The sequence below is a fragment of the Equus caballus genome, chromosome 6, assembly GCF_041296265.1.
Source record: "Equus caballus isolate H_3958 breed thoroughbred chromosome 6, TB-T2T, whole genome shotgun sequence".
In the NCBI taxonomy this organism is placed as follows: domain Eukaryota; kingdom Metazoa; phylum Chordata; class Mammalia; order Perissodactyla; family Equidae; genus Equus; species Equus caballus.
This window is the reverse complement of record NC_091689.1, coordinates 61,075,781-61,096,720: the sequence shown is the minus strand read 5'-3', so window position 1 is coordinate 61,096,720 and position 20,940 is coordinate 61,075,781. Positions and strand designations below refer to the sequence as shown.

Sequence of the window (20,940 nt, the reverse complement as noted above, 5' to 3'; positions counted from 1 at the left end):
CATTGGAAAATAATTGTTTTAAAAGATACAGCGAGGACACGAATTATCTTGTGATTGCCAACAATGTAAAATACACATAGAAAAAATAATAACGATAGCATATGTATTAACTTGTATTATCTCCTTTACCCTCACATCAAACCTCAGAAGCATATATTTTCTTACTGGTCCCATTGGACCCGTGAGGAAACGAATACACAGATGGATGGAGCTACTGTCTGATCTAATGGGTGGGCTAGCAGGATTTGAAAGCAGGTTGGCTCCCACCTCCATGCTTTTAATCAGTGCTCTATACCGTTTACTTTCGTTAAAATATAACAAAATGTTTTCAGTAGGGTTAGAGGTTTGGGGGCTCAGTAGCCTCCCTTACACTTTTCCATAGCTTCCAATAGTTTCTACAATAAACATGACTTTTAATCATTATAAATGATCTTAATAACAGTAATATTAAAAAAAAAAATCCCAAAGTCAACTTGATTTTGTCTAGTCACGGTCAGAGTCTATAACAGGGGATTATCTACACTCCCACCCCCGCCCCCTATTTCCAGTTCTCTCTCCCCAGATGCCCTGGGGAGGCTCTGGTCTCCCTTCCGGCTTGTTCACGGGGTTTCCCCAGGTTCCACCCACAGGACCCGGATCCCCATTCTAGAAGCACGCTCTTTTCTCCCTGCGCCTGCGTCGCAGCAAACAGCTCTAAGGTGCAGTTGCCAAGCCTTCAAAGGCCGCAGGACCTTCCCGGGTGCCTCCCCTCGAGGCCCCGCAGACCCCTAGCTGCCGGGGGTTCAAGCTCCAGTCGCTGGCCGAGGCCGGGCACCCACCCGGGAACGCAGCGACCTTCCCGGGAGAGCGGCGCCCGCGGGACCTCCCCCAGGGCTTGCAGGGCGGGGTGGCCTCTGCCCACAACGTCCATCCGAGAGGCCAGAGGCCGCTGAGCTTTAGGGTTCAAGTGCGAGGACCAGCTCCGGCTGCCAGCGGTCCTGGAGCGGTGCCCCTCGGGGGTCGCGCAAGGAGCCTGGGAGGCACCAGCCCGCCTGGCTGACCATCCATTATCAGATTAGGACCGTTGCTGAAAACAATGGTTATTTCAAGCTGAGAACTGGTCCCTGAGAAAATCGAGTGTTATTTAAAGAGAGATGTCTGGGACAAAATTTACAGCTTGCGTCCTGGGGGAAGTTATTTGTGGGGTGAGTGTTTTTTGAACACTATCTCCTTGTGAATTAATTCTCTCTCTGGTCGCGAGCAAGAGTCGGGGGAACTGTTTGTGTAGCCTTGGGAGCCACAGTGCCCCTTTCGGGGGGCTAGGGTAAGGGTCGCCCTTTGGGAGCGCGGCGACTGGTCCAGAGGAGTAACCAAGTTTTCCGGGTCGCTGGGGCAAGCTTTTCACTTGAGCCGGCCTTGCTCATGGAAGACATTCACACGGGGTCCCACAGCCTGGCTGCGGGGTCCTCTGCCTGGAAGGAGCCCTTCACTTCCCAGGTCCGCTCAGGGGGAAAAGGGTGAAATCCCCAAATCCGCTTCCTTTTGTGGTTAATAAAAGGGCGCAGGCAGCCTGGGAAAAAAAAATTACAAGTGCAAGCGAGTAGCTTGCGAGTTTCAAAGTTTGCAAACCCGACTCCGGTGAAATCACTGAATCATATGTTGCAAGTTTCAGCGTCTAATGAAGTTTGGGGGACGCATATTCCTTGTGTTGGTAAAATGTTTGCATCGCGCGCCCCAAGTCTGCTGCTCCAACGCGGAAAGCGGGGCCCAGCGGGGGTGGGGAGGGTCTCCAGTCCGCGACGCCGTGCTCGCTCGGGGCTTCTGCCCAGTTTCCTGCCTCAGAGTCGCCGTGTCCGCCCCAGCCCAGAGCAGTTTGTGCAATTTAGAAACTCGATAGGAGGCAGCAGCTGATCTCCCACCACCCTAAAAATAATCTGCTCCGGCGCCCTGCGTGCTTCGGCCAGGGGAGGAAAACTCTGCCTTCCGAGTAAGTGAGTCCGTATCTTTTACATAAATATCATTTAAAAAATTTAAGAGTAAGGCTAAGCTGTTGTTTTTGATCTTAACATTTCGGCAACCAAAAGGCGCCCGCGCACTCTCGAAGCGCTTTGCTTTCCCGGTCGCTATTTCTAGGATCCAGGCACCGGGCCCCTGGCCGGAGGAGAGAGGGCGGGGGGATCAGGTTTCCAGCTTTACTTACAGCACTCTGCCGGCTCCCGCTTAAACCATCTGGAGATAGTGCAAGGAGTTATTACAGGGCTTTTTTTCTCTTCGACATTTCCTGTCTTGTTCGTGAAGGAGCTTTCTATCTGCTTAATTTTTGTTACTCTCTACTTTTTAGGAGTTCTGCGTCCCGGTTTGAAATGTACACTTAAGACAGTGTAGGAAGCCGGTGTTTTGAAGGTAGTGCAAGCGCACCAGTAGGGGTGTGAAGCAGCGTCAAACGATTGCCCAAGGTATTTATTTGTTGCTTTATTTGTTCAGTTTGGGATTTTTTAAAAAAACCCATTGAGGGGTCTGTCTAAGGAATCTTATCTGCTGAGTAGTCCCAACATTCCCCTTGGTGTGCGATAGAGCTTCGGCGGGTGAATTCAGATCAGTATTAGATCAGAAGTCTGTGGGCGTTTTTGCTAGGGATTTTTCTACTTGGATCTGTCATATTCATAGATAAATGGGTAGACAGACATCTTTTAGTACATATTTTATGACCCATCGGCTGAATAACTTCAAAAAGTTATTACGTTTGTTTTCATAAGTGATCTGATCCTGAAAATGCCCTAGATAATGATAAAGCCCTAAATAAGTTCTTGAAAATGTCGTGTTTCTGTCTCACCACGTAATTTGGTTAATCTCTGAATAACTGAAGAACGAGTTATTTTGTATGTAGGAATGAGAGCTTTTATATTGCCTTCAGCGTGTTTGCTTCAGGTGTTTCCAGCATGTTAAATTCTCTGAGGTTTGTACTCCTTTAGAACTGACACTTTCTGCTGGGTGAACAGGAAAGAGTGTTACTTTTCCCTTGCTTTATTGTATATTCATCAACTAAATCCAAATTTTCTAACTCCTGACGGTGTGAAACTTCATGCAATGCATTTCAAAGAATAAGAATGCTGAGGGTAGTATTCCTGCCTTGAAATCATAAGTTTGGCATCAAGGAGTATTTTCTTTTTATGTTTTCTGCTCTACAGACCATCCCTGTAATCAAAGTTTCACTTTTGATGTTTGTCTTCAAAATCCATACAGTCAAGATCTCCAACCTTATCTGCTGTCATAAACGCTTGAACATCTTTCTGTGGGGTCATGCTTGTGGGGAGAAAAATGTCACGTCTTCCTGTCTGGCCTCTCTTCCCTCTCCCCCATCCTTGATGCTTGGGCCTGTCAGTGCTCAGCTGAACCAAACAGCTCCAGAAAGGGCGGGGCTGAAGGCTGTCACGTGACAGAGTTTAGCCAGCAAGAGCAGCAATTTATACTCTTCCCAAAGTGTTCCTAACTTAACCTGGGTTCTGGGAGGGAAACCCTGAATGACAACTGGAGATTTAAGAGTTAGTTAAAAATCCTGATTGAAGAAAATGCCTTTAGTAAACAATAATTATCAACATATCTACAGGTTTACTCCTTCGCTCTTTTAGTCCATGTAAATTTGTAATATGGGATGGCTGTTAGAAATGTGCGCATGCACATGGCATATTGGAAAGGGGGCCTAAGGGACAAGGGGAAAAAGATGGAGGAGGAGGCAGGAAAAAAAAAACAAAAGGAGGGATGTGGTGAGAGGTAGTGAGCAGGTTAGGAGCCGGCGGAAATGTGAGGGTAGAGATTATGGTAGAAGGAAGAAATCATTCTAAAGCTTTTACTTTACTAATCTGAAGTATACACTTAGTATGATTATGTCATTGTATGTTTCCCTGTCTGGTAGATCACAACCTTTACATTATACCAACAACTATTGGGATTAGTGTGTATATCAGGAGTGTAGTATGATTTATATAGTCTAAGACCACAGTGACTATTTCTGTCATGTGCACTACTGGATTCCTAGTGTGTAGCACATGGTCAGCATCAATAAGTATTTTTACAGTTAATTACTCAATGGCCTAGAATCCCAGCCATCAGGTACATGGCTGCAAATGTTCTTTGACTTCTTCAGGTTGTTGTTCTTCTGTGATATTTTCTTTCCACAATTACACACATTTATCCAAAGATTACTTAATTGGTAGGTTTCAGGATTCAGACAGGCAATGCTTATAGCTAATGAAGTCTATGTTTTGCAACTTCAGATTATACTTTAGCATCTGGCTCAATGATGATGATTAAATATCAAGGTTTATAAATGTGGCCAATTGGAATATTATAATTTGGATAAAATTATAAAACTAGCTAAAGTAAAAATTATTTTCTGGTTTGTTCTAGGAAAGTTTATACATGTCTTTCAAGTAACAGTTGGCTTTAAGTTTCCTTTTATCATTTCTTCTAAATAAAGGAAACAGTCTTAGAAATTCCACTACTACCTGTAGTTTCTGTTCTTTCCAGTTTTACTGAGAAATAATTGCCATACATCACTGTTTAAATTTAAGGTGTACATCATTATGGTTTGACTTACATGTATTGTGAAGTAATTACCACAATAGGTTTAGCTAACATCCATCATCTCATACAGATACAATAGATCATACAAAGTTTCCATTTTACTGTTATTTAAAAAAATCTCAAGTCCTTTTAGTCTTTTTATCCAACTTCAAACCTTAATAGTTGGTAAGGATTTGCCAAGTACGTAACCTCATTTTGAATTTTTTTTAAATGTAACTTTTTTTTAAAGATGAGAAAAAGTCTTGAGTAGAAAGCATATCAATGATTTGTCAGAAAAAGGGCTTACCAGAAATAATATGTGGGAGGAATTCTGGATAAGCATTTACAGCCTGTAAACTCCTAGGCTTTCTAAATAGTTGTTCGACTCATGTAATGCTTTACAAAACTTTTGCTTGAAATTTGGTTTCTCCGATAGTTTACCCATTGTTGCCAATCTTTTCTGTGTAACACTCTTTGTTTTTTTCTAGGAAAAAATATTGTTTGTGACCCTTGCTAAATCAATTATCAATGAAAGGGAAGAGAGAAAAGGTACAACTTTAGTTATTCAAACCTTTGCCAACCTTTAATAATCTAACTCAGAATCCAGTGTGGCATAAATATGGAAAAGAAATAACGTCCAGTGAGGTTAAAATCTTAAACCGCTACTTATTTTAGTAAGAACGAATAAGATCTTTTCTTTAAAAAAATAGCTTGGAAGCTACATGATACAGTGGGAAGAACAGAGTTTATAGTCAGACATGTGGGTGTGGATCACCACTGCCCCACTGGTTGGCAAGTTACTGAACCTAGTTGAACCTCAGCATCCTACTCTGTAAAATACGAATAACTTCACTAATATTGCATGGTTGTTCTGAAGACTTAAGATAGTGTATGCACAGTGTCCAAATTTAGTAGATATTAAATAAATAGTAGGCGTTACAAAAGAAATTTTCAGAACGCTAAAACTCTTGCTCGGATTTCACAGTAGTATTTTGATGGAGTAGACCCATGCTCCTATACCATCTGTTTCAGCACAGCAATGAAAGGAATTCATTTAAAATGTAAGTCAGAGTGTGTTACTCCTCTGATCAAGACCCCCTGGTGGCTCCATTTCACTCAGAGTAGAAGCCAAAGTCCCAAGAATGGCCAAGAAAGCCAAGGGTGATCTTGTCCTCTGTTTCCTCTCTAAACTCTACTTCTACCCTAATGGAATGCAGATTTCCAATTAAAAGGCGTCCTTTGTTTCAAAGCTCAGTTAGGGTGCATTTCATGTCAGAATATGCTCTGACTACGGGACCTACCTGAGTAGTTTCATTAAATTGTCACATGGGTTATACTTAATTTGTCTTAGTATTCTTCAAAGAAAGGCCAGTTGCTGTTTGCAACCACATTGGTCTCTGTTTATTGGCATTTCCTGCAATTAATGAAATGTTGCAGTAAATTGTGTCCTGCTGAAGTTGTTTGTTAATGCATTTTCAATGAATGAACGTGGGAAAAGATTTGATGTTACACCATTTTGTCTTTTCAGTCAGTAGTTTCATTTTATCTCCTCGTTTTTCTTGATATATCACCACTTTTGTTCTGTGAAACCATTTTAGTCCAACAAACACTCCTTTGGGGTACCACTGTTGGTAGATATTAATTTTATATATTTTCCAAATTAAAATGAAATATCTTTCTCTGAAAAAAAAAAGATTGAAGGGAAAAATTGGCAATGTTTAAAGCCATTATGAGAAACTCTCAAATGGCTTTGGCATGAAATTTCCTATTTTCTCAACTACAAAAATAAAGGAGATTAATTTTATGATATGATCCCCTCTTTAAGGCTATAATTTATGAACGGGGATTTAGTAATAAGAGGTTCTGTCTCTTTTATCTCTCTTTTAGAGTAAACCATATAAGAAGAAATGAGCCTTTCATTCTGTGGTAACAACATTTCTTCATATAATATCTATGATGGCGTGTTACAAAACCCCTGCTTTGTGGATGCCCTCAACCTGGTCCCTCATGTCTTTCTGTTGTTTATCACTTTTCCAATATTGTTTATTGGTAAGTAATCTACTGTCCAATATTATATCACCCCATGTTTTATAAAAAATCTTATTAATGGCTGAGATTTGGTATAATGTTGACTTAATTTCTTCAACGTGAAAATTGATATGTAATCTGTGAGAAAACAACAAGCAAGTATTTTGTGTTTTCCAATGATTTGTATTCTTGGCATATGATATTCCATAGGTAAAAATAGAATGCCTTCTAGAAATGGCCTTCAAGAAGCAGTGGCGGTTTTTTAAAAAGAGAGAATTATATGAGATGGATCTAAAACATTTGTTTGGCACTTGCTTTGTGCTAGGTGAAGAGAAAGGAAAATGGGTAAAAACACAGTACTTGCCTGGACTATTCACCAGAATTGTCTAGTGAAACAGATTTTTCAAAGTCAAGAGAAATGACTATACCACATTATAAACCCATTTACAGATACAGGAACAAATTATCGTGGGCATGAATCTGCTAGAACAACTAATTCTTCTTGGGCCTGATGGGGAAGATTGCATAGAGAGTGACATGTCTGGGGACTTGAGGATGTAGACTGTGCAAATTAAAGTAAGAGTGATGAGTGTGTGTTTCAAGTAGAAAGAGGACATGTGTAAACCATTTGCAAAGGAATTAAAAATATAGTTTTCTCTAGTATTTTACAGTTTACATATACACAAAATCCTATTATTGAGAGCAATCATGTATAATCTGTATAATTCCCCCAAACAACCAAAATAGATCTTTTAACTTTGGTGAAATTATAAAATACTTTTCATATATAAAAATGACAGAGACTAATATAATAAACACCTGTTGAACTTACCACCACCCATTGTAAGAAATTTAACAGTAAGAATATAAGTGAATCCCTCTGGGTACCATTTCCTGATCTTGTTACTCTTCCCACATCCTACATTCTTATCCCTTCAAAACAGATAATTGCTGTTTTCAATTTGATGTTTAATATTCCCATGCATAATTTTGCTCATAAAAGTAAATGAAAAAGCTGTCTGACTGATTTTCTTAAGAAAGTTAGCATAATTTAATGATCTGCTTTAAAAGAAGGCTTAAAAATAATTTGTATGTTTTATTTCTTCATTTAACAAATATTAATTGAGAGACTACTGTGTGCCTGGCATTCTAACAGTGATCAAAGAATTTCTGTTATATGAGATAGCATATCATGCAAAGGCCAATATAACTTTTGGTACATAGTTATTCATATTAAACAAATGTATAGATATTAAATATATTGGGATCAGAGTGGCCATATATAGAAACACTCGTTGTTTATGTGTTATTATTTATAGGACATTAAGAATGTCTTTTGGCCAAAAGTAGAACGTCTATTTTTTTATTGCAATTCTACAATTAATAATTCATTTTTGACATCTAATTGACTTCTTGAGAGCGATTACTGTGACAGTCCTGTTTGCATCTCTCGCCTCGACAGGCTGACAAAAGGGTATTTGAATCAAATGGAATTGGAGTGAAGGTTGTCAGAGGAAAATGGTGGATAAAAACGCAGAGTGTTCATCTATAACATTGGCTATTTGAGTTAGGGAGAGATCATAAATAGTAAATCTCAAAGAATATCAGGTATAAGGAGAATTATGTTGCAAAAAAGACAGAGCTTGTCTGCAAGAGTTTGCAGCATAAATGCTAGTAGAATATGTTAAACATAACTAATCTTCCAATAGTGAAGTTCATATTGGAACAACTAAGACATGAATTTTGTTTTCAAATAATGCTTCAGGAATCCCTTTTGTCCGTACAGAAATTCCTTCCTGCAATATTTTAAGCACAAACTCCCATTCATTCTTGAAGTATGTGGGGCTTCTCTATGATCAAAAAAGTACGAAAAAAAGGTGACAAAAGGACACAAAGTGGGGTCCTTTCCTGGCACACTGTATATGAGTTGGCATTATTCTATCTAGAGTTTTGAGGGGAAATCATCAAAATTTTACTGAAATGTAATCTTGAAGTTTTTCTTTAGGGATGAGCTAAAGTTATAATATTCTTGATCCTTCTTAAAAGTTCATCAATGAACAAGACTGTAGCTTTCTTTGAGAAAATATCACCACTGTTGAACAATGCTAATCCAGTCATAAGTTATCATTTTTCTCACATGATATGTATATGATTGAGTTGATTCAACTAAAGAGTCCTATATTTCATCACTAAATACAGCTTTTTTTGTTAGTCTCCCCACAGAGCCCATGTTTTGAAAGATTTTAGACACCAAATTGCTTTTATTAATATCATCCTTAATTTGGTTTCCTTTTGAATGTATCAGAGACCTGTCATTAAGAGCTTTGATTAGCATGAAATAACCACCCCGAGTTGGCGTTATTTTTGAGCAATGAAACAAATATCAATGTGTTAACCTAGGCAGTCTTGCAAAAATTAATTGAAATTGTGATTTTTTTGACATAATGAAAACAGACCAGGATTTCCTTGCTACCCTAGAGAGCACCAAGGTTTTATGAACCCCCCAAAGCATATCACAATGGAAATTATTTCCGTGGTTATGATTGATCCTTTTGTTTATCTCTTTACTTTTTTCTCTTCTTTCAGGGTGGGGGAGTCAAAGCTCAAAAGTGCAAATTCATCACAACACATGGCTTCATTTTCCTGGACATAACCTGAGATGGATTCTCACATTTGCGCTCCTATTTGTGCATGTTTGTGAAATAGCAGAAGGCATTGTTTCAGATTCGTAAGTTAGTTAACATGATTACGCTACACTGGTGAATATACTGATATGGGTAGTAGTTAAGAGCGTAGTGGGTCAGGCTTAATTTTTTGGTTTTAACTTATCAGAAACAACAGCTATCACCCATTTTATGTGATAATCATGAGTTTTGTCCATATTTTTGTGTTGCTGCATAATTTCTCTGATAACGTAAGTTCAGATTTCTGTGACTTGTGCTCATTCATTTACTTTCTGTTTCTTTGCTCCTTTCATCTATGTAGCCCTTCCAGAAAGTTCTCTCCTTTTAGACACTTCCATGTTTACCTTATCTTTCAAAACAGTTAGAAAGATTGTCTATGTTGACATATAGCTCTAACAACTATGTATTTACATATAAATATATAATCAATTCTCACATGTTTCAATTTATTTTATAAGAATCAAAGATAGATGAGACAGGCATGAAAGAAGTCTGAGAACCAGTGAGGATATAGCTATAAGTGGAGGCAAAGCACAAAATTATTTTAAAATCAGGATTTGTCATCAAACTCCTATTTCGGACAGAATTTTGTCATTCTTATAAAAGAACTAGTTTATATTAGACAGTTAGGATATAATGAATTCTGTTTATAAACGTGAACATAAAATGGAAAAATATTTTTATCGCATAGTAACAGAAAATAAACTCAAGTAATAGTAAAATTTTGATTATGAAATTATGCTAAATATTACACCTTTCGTTGAAGAATTGATATGAAAGGTCTTTAAAGTTTTTAAAAAGAAAGCTCCAAAAATCATTGTCTTCTCATCTCTTAAGAACCTCCCTTGACATCTGTTTATGGTTTTCTGTTGCAATTAACAAGGAATGAAACTTCTAAGCTTTTGTCATGGAGCCAGCTATTCTGTAATGTTTTGTGACAGTTCTTTGCATATATTTTCACATCTTAGTTTTTTATAAAGAGAAAAATCATAGACTCTAAGATATGCTACACCTCCACGCATTTAGAAGCCTAATTGGCTATTATTGATAATTGTTTAAAACTCTTTGACATATTTGCATTACGTTGTATTCGCATAGCTAATTCTCGTCTTCATTTTTTTCTTCCCTTAACATATAGATTGACCCTATATGTTACTGTGTGTATGTGTAAGGTGGGAGATAGATCGGTTCAATATTTCCTAAAAACTTGATTTCATGAAGGCAAGGATGACTCCTCCTTTCTAGCCTCATGGTTGATGTGTAGATTCAGAGACTTAGAACAGAGGCTGAACTAATAATGATAACATATGCTAATGGCAGCAACTTGTTTTATAGTGATCGTGATGCAAGAGGCTCATCCTAAAAACGAGCAGAAATACACTCTTGACCTTGTGCTACCCCTCCCATTCTTTAGCTACAGACTTCTTCTCCTTACCTTTTTCTCCAGGCCTCTCAAAAAGTCATCTTTCAGTTACTTTTGATTCCACAGATTTAGTTTGCTTTCTCTCTTGCCTTGTCCTATTCTGGAAACTGCTTCTACAAGAATCCCAAAGAACCTTAATGACACCTTAATGGATGCCTTTTCCTCCTTAACATACTTATTACATTAGACACTTCTCTATTCATTCCTTTCTTCCTTCTTTCTTTTTTAACAAAATCTTTATGAACTGTTCTTTACTTAAAATATCACAAATGCTCCTTAGAGTTAGGGAAACAATGCAAAGACTTTCCTGACTGAATGTTTTATTTTTTTAGTAGTATAAATATTAAAGCTGTTAATTTTTCTTTTGAAACATCCTTATCTGTTTTACACAGGTTTTTGTAAGAAGTGCTCTCTTTTTTATTTCTGTCTAAATAATTTGTGGTTCTGGTTTAGACTCTCTCCTAGATCTAGAAATCATTTTCATTTTGCTCTTTAGTTTAATTGGATTGGTTTATTATTAGAGCCTGTAATTTGTTAAATGAATACTTTTTGGGATTTATTAACATTTTCATTATAGTCAAATATTTGATTATTATATAAGTATTTAATGAGTATTAGAAAATAATATATATTCTTTGTAGGAGACAAAATTTTATTGAGTTTATGGATTGGATTACCAAAGGCCTGTGTGGTGATTATTTTTATGCTATTTTATCCATCAAATTCTAAAAGCGTGTATTAAAATCTTCATTATTATTGTGTTTTCATTTAGGTTTTTATTTCTACCATTTTCTCTTTCTTTAAAATTATCCTTTTGTCCTCCATGCTGTATGCTTTTTGATTTTCTTCCTAACTTTCTGACTAAAGATTTTCTGCTATATTGGGGTGTATGTGCTTCTACCAGAACACTGAGGTCTGCGAATCATACTCTAAAAATAATAGAGATTAAAGGAAAAGGTAGGGTTGGGACACCACTTGAAACCTATACAACTCTATAAGTGGAGCACTGACAAAATCATAGCAGTCTTAATAAAAACACTAGTATGGTTAAAAGACACCTTAAATCTCTAATGAAGAAATGCCGCGGTCAATATAAAACCTTACTATTGCTGCTGTCTTTATTAATCTTTTATTATTACCTCCCTTACTGATGTCCTGTCATTCTTTTTCTAACATCTTGAATTAACTACTTGATTTATTTGTTATAACTATTTCTTATTGAATATGTTTAAGGTTATAAACTTTCTTCTGGGTATGGTTTTGACCACCTTTTATAGGCCTTGATCGATAGTATGCTTATTTTTAAATTTCCTAAATAACAAGAAAGTGATTTTTTTTTTATTCTTTCTTTGGTTCAATAAGAAGAGAGTATTAGAAGCATTTCCTAATTTCTATACTGATGAAATATTTATTTCCTGCTTTTTTTCTCTTTGACCATTTTGTACTTTTTCGGGGAGGTAGGGGGTGGTTTTTAAGCCAGCTCTTACGCTGTCGTAGTACTTTCACACTTTCGTTAGCGTGTCTGTATGAATGACCCCCAATACATCACTGATCGTGTTCTGAATCTCTGCATACAGTTGCATATGAGACAACTCCCTTTGCGTGTTTATTAGACACCTTCAGAATCCACATGGCCCCACTGAAACTTACTAGCTTCCTCTCTCCAATCTGCTCATCCTCTTAAAATCTTCTTTGGTCACCTCATCCGCCCAGGCACCCTGGGAATTATTCTCTACATCCATCACCATCACCCTCCTACCCTAACGCTATTAGAGTCCTGTCCATTTTGACAATTGTTATTTTCCAAATGTATTATTTCCTCCATGTTACTGTTTCCAAAGCTTAGTTCAGATTTTCATCATCTCTCACCTGGCCTATACCCACAGTTTGTGAACTGCTTTCCTACCTTCCATGTCTGTCTTCTCACCTCAAATGCACACACTACCTATGAACTCCATCATCCACATTGTTACCAGATTGATCTGTCTAAAACACAAATCTAACTGGACCGCTTACCTGTATTCAATTTTCCATAAGATTAGATACCAGCTCCTTACCATGGTATACAAAGCTTTTCATGATACATCTTATTTTAAACTTTCTGTTTAAGAAACATTAAACTAGTTGGAATTTTGAACATGTTACACTGTTTCATGCTTCTATGTATTTGCACACTCTGTTCCCTCTTTTTAAAGTGCTCTTCCACCTCTTTCCTGAGTACCAGATTCCTTTTTTTACATTTCAGTTCCCATTGTCAACCACACCTCTTCTGAAATAATTTCCCCAAAAGTTCCTGTTTCTCCCACTCTCGAACTAGTCACTCAGTTCTCTATACCAACTATTTATGTACCAACATATTTAAGTAATTTGAGAAAAGTTAAATGTTTAACTATGTGGCATTACTAATGCAAATAGAGTTGAGGACTGTCCACCATGCGAATCTGGTCCAGTCATATTTCTGATCCACCTAAAGCGCTCTGTTGCTCTCAGAATGAAGTCTAGTCTCCTTGCAGTCATACTGAATCACTTGCAATATCCTTAAGCATATCTAGATCCTCTGCCTGGAGCAGTCTTCCTCTCTTCTTCCTCTGGGTGGCAGTTCCTCATTCTTCAGGGCTCAGTTTAGCAGTCCATTCCTTCACAAAGCTTTCTCTATCTCAGACACTAGCCCTGCGTGTGCTCTCAGTCCCTTCACCCGTGTTGTAATATCGTATTTTCTATTGCTGTCCTCAACAGACTATAGATTTTGTGATCATGGACACTAAATCTTGTCTTGTTCACTGTTCACTTGTTCACTGTTGCATCCCAGAATCGCATGTCTGGACCAGTAAACATGTGTTCAATGAATTAATGAAAATAGAGAAATCACTGAGAAGCTTAGGAAAGCTATCAAAAGAATAAACATACTTTTCACGTACATTAGAGTACATATTCAGTTGATTATTTTTACTTGCTTTGGGTGTTAAGTTATTTCAGCAGTTCTGCCCTTCAGTATAGGAGTAGTCATGTATTTGTTTTTGTTGTAAGCATTTTGAGGTCTTGTTAGCTGTGTTTACTCAACCCTCCGTGTTAGGGTAAATCCTTCCAGCGGAATTATGTCTCCCAATATAGTCTTTCTTTATATATTCTTTTAACAACTACTACTGCATTCTGTATTTTAAACATTTTATTGCTGAGAGAGAGTTTTAATGAAAAAATTGGAAACAAAATGAGAAACGATCTGGAACCATCAGCTTTAGACTCTGATACTCTACCGCTCTCCGTAGACGGCGGGAGTCGCGGCATCTCCACCTGTTCATGCCAGCTGTGATGGGATTTGTGGCCACTACAACATCAATAGTATATTATCATAATATTGAAACATCAAATTTTCCTAAGTTACTTTTAGGTAAGTATGATCAAGTGGTTTTTTTTACCCCCCAAAGAGGGATTTGTTTTTCTTTTTTCTCATAGTATGTGCTATCCCTGTGGGTTGGGAGCGGGAAGCATGGGAAAACCACAATAATTAATTCTTCAGTACTCTCCCAGCAAATGTGGAGAGGAAAATAAGCTAAGTTGCTCTGGGCTGTGAAAACTTCGTTTCCCCAGGACATTGTTTCTCCAATAAGTGCCCCTCATGGTGTACTGGTGTGTGGGAGGAAGAAAGTGGAGGGGATGTGCTGGCCTTCTGGCTCTCAGAAGCTGTACTCTAAGAATCAGAGCTCTGCAAGGAGCTGCTGCATGGTACTGCCCCACGAACAAGTCATCTCATCTAGTTCCATGTGTTTCTGCCTCTGGCTTAGAGTCTTGAAGCATTTTTCCCAAGGTTCCACCCTTTCATTGATGCCGTGGGAATCTCACACTCTTCTTAGAATTGCTCCTGAGCTTCAGGGGGCTCCCTGGAGCAGTGTATGCTTCCCAGCATGCTGAAAACCATGTTGTCCTGAGAAGCAGCTGCCCCCAAAGCACAGCCCTTCACATCTGCATCATGCTTAGCATTGTCTTTTCAGCCTCTCTCGCCTCCTTGTCTTGTGGAAATCAGAGGATGTCTAAAATGTTCCTAATTTTATTTTTGCCTTAGGCTGAAATAATATAACTCATCCCAATTAGTTAGATTTAGTGCTTTGTCCCATCCCATCCTTGCATTCCTTGGTGTACACCTTCATAAAGAGAGCTAAGGTGAAGGTATAGAACAGGGATCATGATAAGCTTCAGGGTCCTGTGAGTCTCCGAAAATTGTAGGTCCAGTTGTGCGTGCTCGTGTGAGTGAATGCGTACAATTTTCTAAGCTTCATAGATTTTCATGTGATTGTTATATGATGAAACGACATTGACTACTGACACAGAAATTAGGAAAAGTGATAATTAAACCACACAACTATTATTTTATTTGCTTGTCTAGAAGACACTACAATTTAAAATGGATAGTGGAAAATACTGATTATTTCATGCTATGTTGTGTCACATTATGTGACTGGGCAAAGGCAATCTAACAAAAACAAGTAGACAGGGTTAAAGATTAATTGAAAAGTCTTGTCCAAGTCTAAATTATCTTAATTGAAAACTGTTCAGTACAAAATGGTAGGCAGTTGTTATCACAGAAATCTCTTTGTGAAGATGCCAAAAAAAAGAGTGAAATTTCCAACAGGCAGCAGCAAAAAAAAAAAAAAAAAAAAGGCATTGGGAATTTGATACACTAGACATTAGGTTTCTGAAAAACTGGTGATATGTTATAATATGTAATTAAAAAGAAAATATGCATTTTAATAATATTTTGAAAGAAATGATCAAAATCTGGCTGTAATTTTTATGTAGAGACAAGGAAGAGGGCACAATTTGATCATATTGCTGGAAGGACTTAGAGAGATGAAAGTCTAACTTTCTCCATATTTTAGGAGAAAAAAACTTGGACCTAGAAAAGTTATGGCTATTTTAAGACCAGAAACTAGGAGTTTTGTCCCAACGTTATACTATGAACATCACCAAACATACAGAAAGTTGAAAGAATTATGTGAGCACTTGTATACCTACCACCTAGATTTGATTGAACTTACATTTTATTCTGTTTTATCACATGTCTACATCGTTCCATCTCTCTATCCATCTGTCAATCTCTCTTATTTTTTGATGGATTTTAGAGTAAGTTGCAGACATGAACGTGCTTCACTCCCTGATTGCTTCAGGGTGTGTATCATTAACTAGAGTTAAATATTTGTTTACAGTTCTTTTTGTGACATAAAATTTACATTCATGAAGCACAGAAAACGTACTTAGCCAATTGCATACACCTGTATAACCCTATTGTGATAGAGAACATTGCCATCATCCATGACAGTTTTCCTATGCCCCTCCCAGTCACTCCTCATTTTCATCTCTACAGAGGCAAGATCTAGTCTGATTTTTTTCCCACCATAGATTCGATTTGCCTGTTCTAGAACTTCACAGAAATTGGATCAGACAGGATAAACTCTTCTGTGTTTTAAGACTCAGCATGATTTTTGAGGCTTATCCATAATATAGTATCAATCACTGTTTTGTTCTTGTAGTTGTTGGATAGTATTCCATTGTGTACATATACCACAGTTGTTCCATTCTCTTGTCGATAGACATCTGGACTGTTTCCAGGTTTTGGCTATCATGAAAAAAAAAGCTGCTATAGAAAAAAACAGAAACAAAAACAAACAAAAACCTGCTATAAACATTCATGTGCAAGTCTTTTTGTGGATCTGCTTTTATTGCTCTTGGGTAAATGCCTAGGAGTGGAATCGCTGGGTCATAGAGTAGGTAGGTTATTGTTTATATTTGTAAGAAACCACCAGATCTTTTCCCAAAGTGGTTTGTTTTACATACCCACTAACAATGTGTGGGAGTTCCAGTTGTTTCACAGGCTTACAACATTTGATGATCTTGATCTTTCTAATTTAGCCACGCTGGTGGGTATGTAGTGATAACACATTGTGGTTTTAATTTGCATTTCCCTGATGACTAATGATGTTGAACACTTTTTGATGAGTTTATTGGCCATTTGTTATCTTTGTGAAGTGATTATTCATATCTTTTGTCCATTTTTTATTGAGTTGCATTTTTATCGTTGCGCTGTAGGAGTACTTTACATATACTAGATACTAGGATGTCATCAGATAGATGTTTTGAGTATATTTTCCTCTCAGACTGTGTCACATATATTCGTTTACTTAGTGAGGTCTTTTGATGAGCAGATTTTAATTTTTATGTAGCATAATTTATCATTTTTTCATATATAGTTACTGCTTTCCGTGTTTTGAGAAATCTTTGCCTTCTCTCAAAATATGTTTCCTTCCTATTCTCCTGTTTTCTTTTAGAAGCTTTACAGTTTCAGTTTTTATTTTTAGGACTATGATCCCTTTAAAATTAATTGTGTATATTGTATAAGGTTGGTGTTAAGGTTATTTTTTTTTCCCAAATGGATATGGATATGTTCCAGCACATTTGTGGAATAGACTTTCGGTTTCTCATTGGATTGCTTTGGAAACTTTGTAAAAAAATTAAATCAAAAGACTGTTTAAGTGTGATCTATTTCTTGGCTCTGTATTTTCTGTTTCTTTGATCTATTTGTGGATTTTTATACCGTTGCCGTTCTGTCTCGATTACCGTAGCTTTGGAGCTATTGAAATCAGGTATTATAGTCATACATTTCCTTTGTTTTTTCTCCCAAGATTGCTTTGGATATTCTAGTTCTTTGGATTGCCGTATTTAGTTTAGAATCAGGTGATCAACTTCTCCCCCCCCAAAAAAATCCTGTGGGATTGTGATAGGGATTGATATGAAGATATAGAACGCTTTATAGGAGGATTGACAACAACACTGAATTTCACAATCCAGTCTTCATTGATTTGGGTCTTCTTTCATTTCCCTTGGAAATGTTTACACTTTCCAGTCTAGAAGTCTTCCGTATCTTGCTAAATTTGTTACTAGCTTTTTGTTTCACTGCTGCTGTTATAAATGGAATTGTGTTTTAAATTTCATTTTCTAATTGTTTCTGCCATTGTGTAAAATACAATTGATTTTGTACATTGACCTTGTATCTTGCAATCTTGGAAATTCACTTATTACTTCTAATTTTTGCTTTGTAGGTTTCTTAGGATTTCCTGTATAAGCAAACATACCATCTGAAAATAGAGACAGTTATACATATATTTATCTTCAGACTTTATGCTTTCTTTGTCTTGTCATGTTGCATTAGTTAGGACCTCCAGGAAAATACAGAATAGACATATTGAGAGTGAAATCCTTGTCTAGTTCCTGATTTTAGAGAAAACAGTCTTTCACAACTAGTTATAAAGCTAATTATAGGCTTTTCATATAAGACCTTTATCAGGTGAGTAAGTTTTCTTCCATTCAAAGCTTTCTCAGAGTTTTTTTTTTCTTAGCATGAATAGATGTTGAATTTTATTAAAGTTTTTTTTTTTGCATCCATTGGGAAAATTTTATTTCTATTGGTGTGCTAAATTACATTGATTTTTTCATATGAAAAAGTAACCATGCATTCCTGGGCTAAACCACACATGGTCATGATGTATTATTCATGCTATATATTGCTATATTTTATTTAAGATGTTTTACATCTATGTTGTGAGAGAGATTAGTGTTATTTTTTGGTAATATCTTTGTCAGATTTTCATATGCTGGGTTATACTGGCTTCTTAAAATGAATTGGAAAGTATTCTCTATTTTCTGAAAGACTTTGTGTAAGATTAATTTTACTTTACCTTAAATGTTGAATAAAATTCACCGGTGAAGTCATCTGGGCCTGGAGTTTTAATAAGGAAGGATTTTTAATTATAAATTTGTTTCTTTATTGGATATAGAGTCTCCAGATTCTCTATTTCATCTTATGTCAGTTTTGCTAAGTTATGGTTTTTGAGCAACTTTCCACTTCATCTAAATTTTTGATTTATTGTCATAGAGTTGTTTATGATATTCCCCGATTATCCTTTTGTGGATATGTAGGATATGTAGGGACCACTCCTCTTTCATTCCTAATAATAGTAGCTTGTGTTCTCCTTCTTTTCTTGAACAGTCTAACTTGGGACTTAGCAGTTTTCTTGATCTTCTCAAAAAATCAATATTGTTGGCTTTGCTCATTTTCTCAATTATTTGTTTTTTATTTTATTGCCTTTTACTCTTATCTCTCTTGTTTTCATCCTTTTATTTATATTTTTCATTGTCCTTCTTCCCCTAGCTTTTAAGGTAGAAATTTAAGTCATTGATTTTGGACTGTCTTTTTTCCTAAAATAAATATCTAAAGCCATAATCTTTCCTCTAAGTACTGTTTTAGTTGCAATCCTTATATTTTTAATGTGTGCTATTCTCATTATAATTTAGTTAAAATATTTTCTAATTTCCCTAGTGATTTCCTCTTTTTTCTTTTTTTTTTGAGGAAGATTAGCCCTGAGCTAACTGCTGCCAATCCTCCTCTTTTTGCTGAGGAAGACTGGCCCTGAGCTAAGGTCCGTGCCCATCTTCCTCTACTTTATATGTGGGACGCCTACCACAGCATGGCTTGTAAAGCGGTGCCATGTCTGCACCCAGGATCCGATCTGGCAAACCCTGGGCCACTGAAGCAGAACATGCGCACTTAACTGCTGTGCCACCGGGCCGCCCCCCGCAGTGATTTCCTCTTTAACAGTGGATCATTAGAAACGTGTTTTTTCCAAATATTTGGAGACTTCTAGCTATCTTATTAGGTAGAAAGACCTCCCTTATCTCTGTGCCTGGTGTTCACACCCTGTATAATCCTCTCCCCTTGGGTGTGAGTGGGACCTATGACTTGCTTCTCGCCGATAGAATATGGCAAAGATGAAGATACCAAATCAACTGAGCCTCTGTTGAGACTGCAGCCCTAGTCAACACCTAAACTGCAGCCTTGGGAGACCCTGAAGCAGAGAAGCCAGTTGACTCATGCCCAGACTCTTGACCCATGGAAACCAGGAGATAATAAATGTGCATTGTTTTAAGCTGTTAAACTTGTCATAATTTGCTAAGCAGCAATAGAAAATCAATACACTTATTTCTCTTGAGTTTTCATTGTGATCAGAGACCATACTCTATATGATTTCTGTTATTTTAAGTTTATTGCTCCTTGTTTACTGAATGAGTATATATAGTCTGTCCCAGAACCATGTACACTTAACAAGAATGTATATTCTGAAGATGTTTGGGTGTGTTTTTATAATATTAGATATTGAGTAGTCTTATAAATATCAAATAGTTCAAAGTGGTTGATAGTGTTTAGATCTTTTAAGTCTTTATTAGGCGTATGTGTATTTTTATTATGTTTTTCTGAAAAAATTGACATTTTATCATTATTAAAGGGTTTTTGAATTTCTAATAGTAGTCTTTGTCTTGAAGCCTACCTTATCTGGTACTAATGTAGCCACTCCAGGTTTCTTATGCTGTTTTCATTGTATATCTTTTCCTTCCACTTATTTTCAATCTGATGTTTCTTTATATTTAAGGTGAATCTCTTTAGATAGTATATAATTTTGTCTGGGTTTTTTCCTAAATCCATTCCAACAGTCTCTGTACTTTAAGTTAAAAAGTATATATATGATAAGCTTATATGGCAATGTTCAGTTCTTTTTCACTAAGGAAGTTCTGATCACCCTTAAACTTTCTGGCTTTGATAAGTGTTATCCAAAGTGGATTGTCTTATGTATGTTTTAGATTTCTTCTTTCTCATCCCATATTCATTTGTACCGACCTTTATTCAAAGTTTGAAGTATACTGAGTCCTCGACAACAGATTTCTAGGAAAGTCTCTGCTTCCATTTCATATTTGCTGCAAAATGTTGGCTGTAGTTATGAGATGGTGTTGCTCCCCACCTTTCTGACTTCACCACTTGCAGCCTGGGGTTGCTCTGTAGGATCATTGCTCTTCTCTGTGCTCTGTGGACGCACGTGGTGTTTTAAACTGTTTGGGTGAGAAGAGTCACTTACTACTTGAATGCCGATCTGCAAAGCAGAAAACCATGGCTACATGGATTCCAGGGTACAATCACTAGACAGATCCCTGGGAGTTCCAATCCACTTTCCTATTGGGTAGTTTACACAGATACCAACTTGTGAATTCTTCATATAATCAGGGCTTCTTAAGAAACAAGACAAGAAGATAAAGTCAATTTTAAAGTCTACAGAATTACACATAAGTTCTGAAGAGTGTAGGCTATCTTATTTACACATCTCCTTACGTCTGCCCATCTATCACATGTGATCAGAGTAGAGGACAGTCATTTTAAAGTCATTA

General features: G+C 37.0%; 1 protein-coding gene across 24 annotated transcripts in view; it reads left to right on the top strand.

The window, feature by feature from the left end:
• Window positions 1-621: 621 nt before the first annotated feature.
• Window positions 622-20,940, top strand: part of ABCC9 (ATP binding cassette subfamily C member 9) — a 123,601-nt gene continuing 103,282 nt past the window's right edge. For 5 of the 24 annotated variants that reach the window (XM_070271036.1, XM_070271039.1, XM_023634946.2 and 2 more), the window contains exons 1-6: window positions 1,795-1,966; window positions 2,321-2,435; window positions 5,031-5,091; window positions 6,430-6,591; window positions 9,157-9,298; window positions 13,944-14,065. In XM_070271036.1, coding sequence (XP_070127137.1) covers window positions 6,450-6,591; window positions 9,157-9,298; window positions 13,944-14,065 — 406 coding nt within the window. In that variant the 5' untranslated portion in view covers window positions 1,795-1,966; window positions 2,321-2,435; window positions 5,031-5,091; window positions 6,430-6,449. Of the gene's footprint in view, window positions 1,185-1,628; window positions 1,971-2,159; window positions 2,436-5,030; window positions 5,092-6,429; window positions 6,592-9,156; window positions 9,299-13,943; window positions 14,066-20,940 lie in introns of those variants that run through there. The other 19 variants (XM_070271038.1, XM_070271042.1, XM_070271028.1 and 16 more) reach the window with 9 other exon arrangements.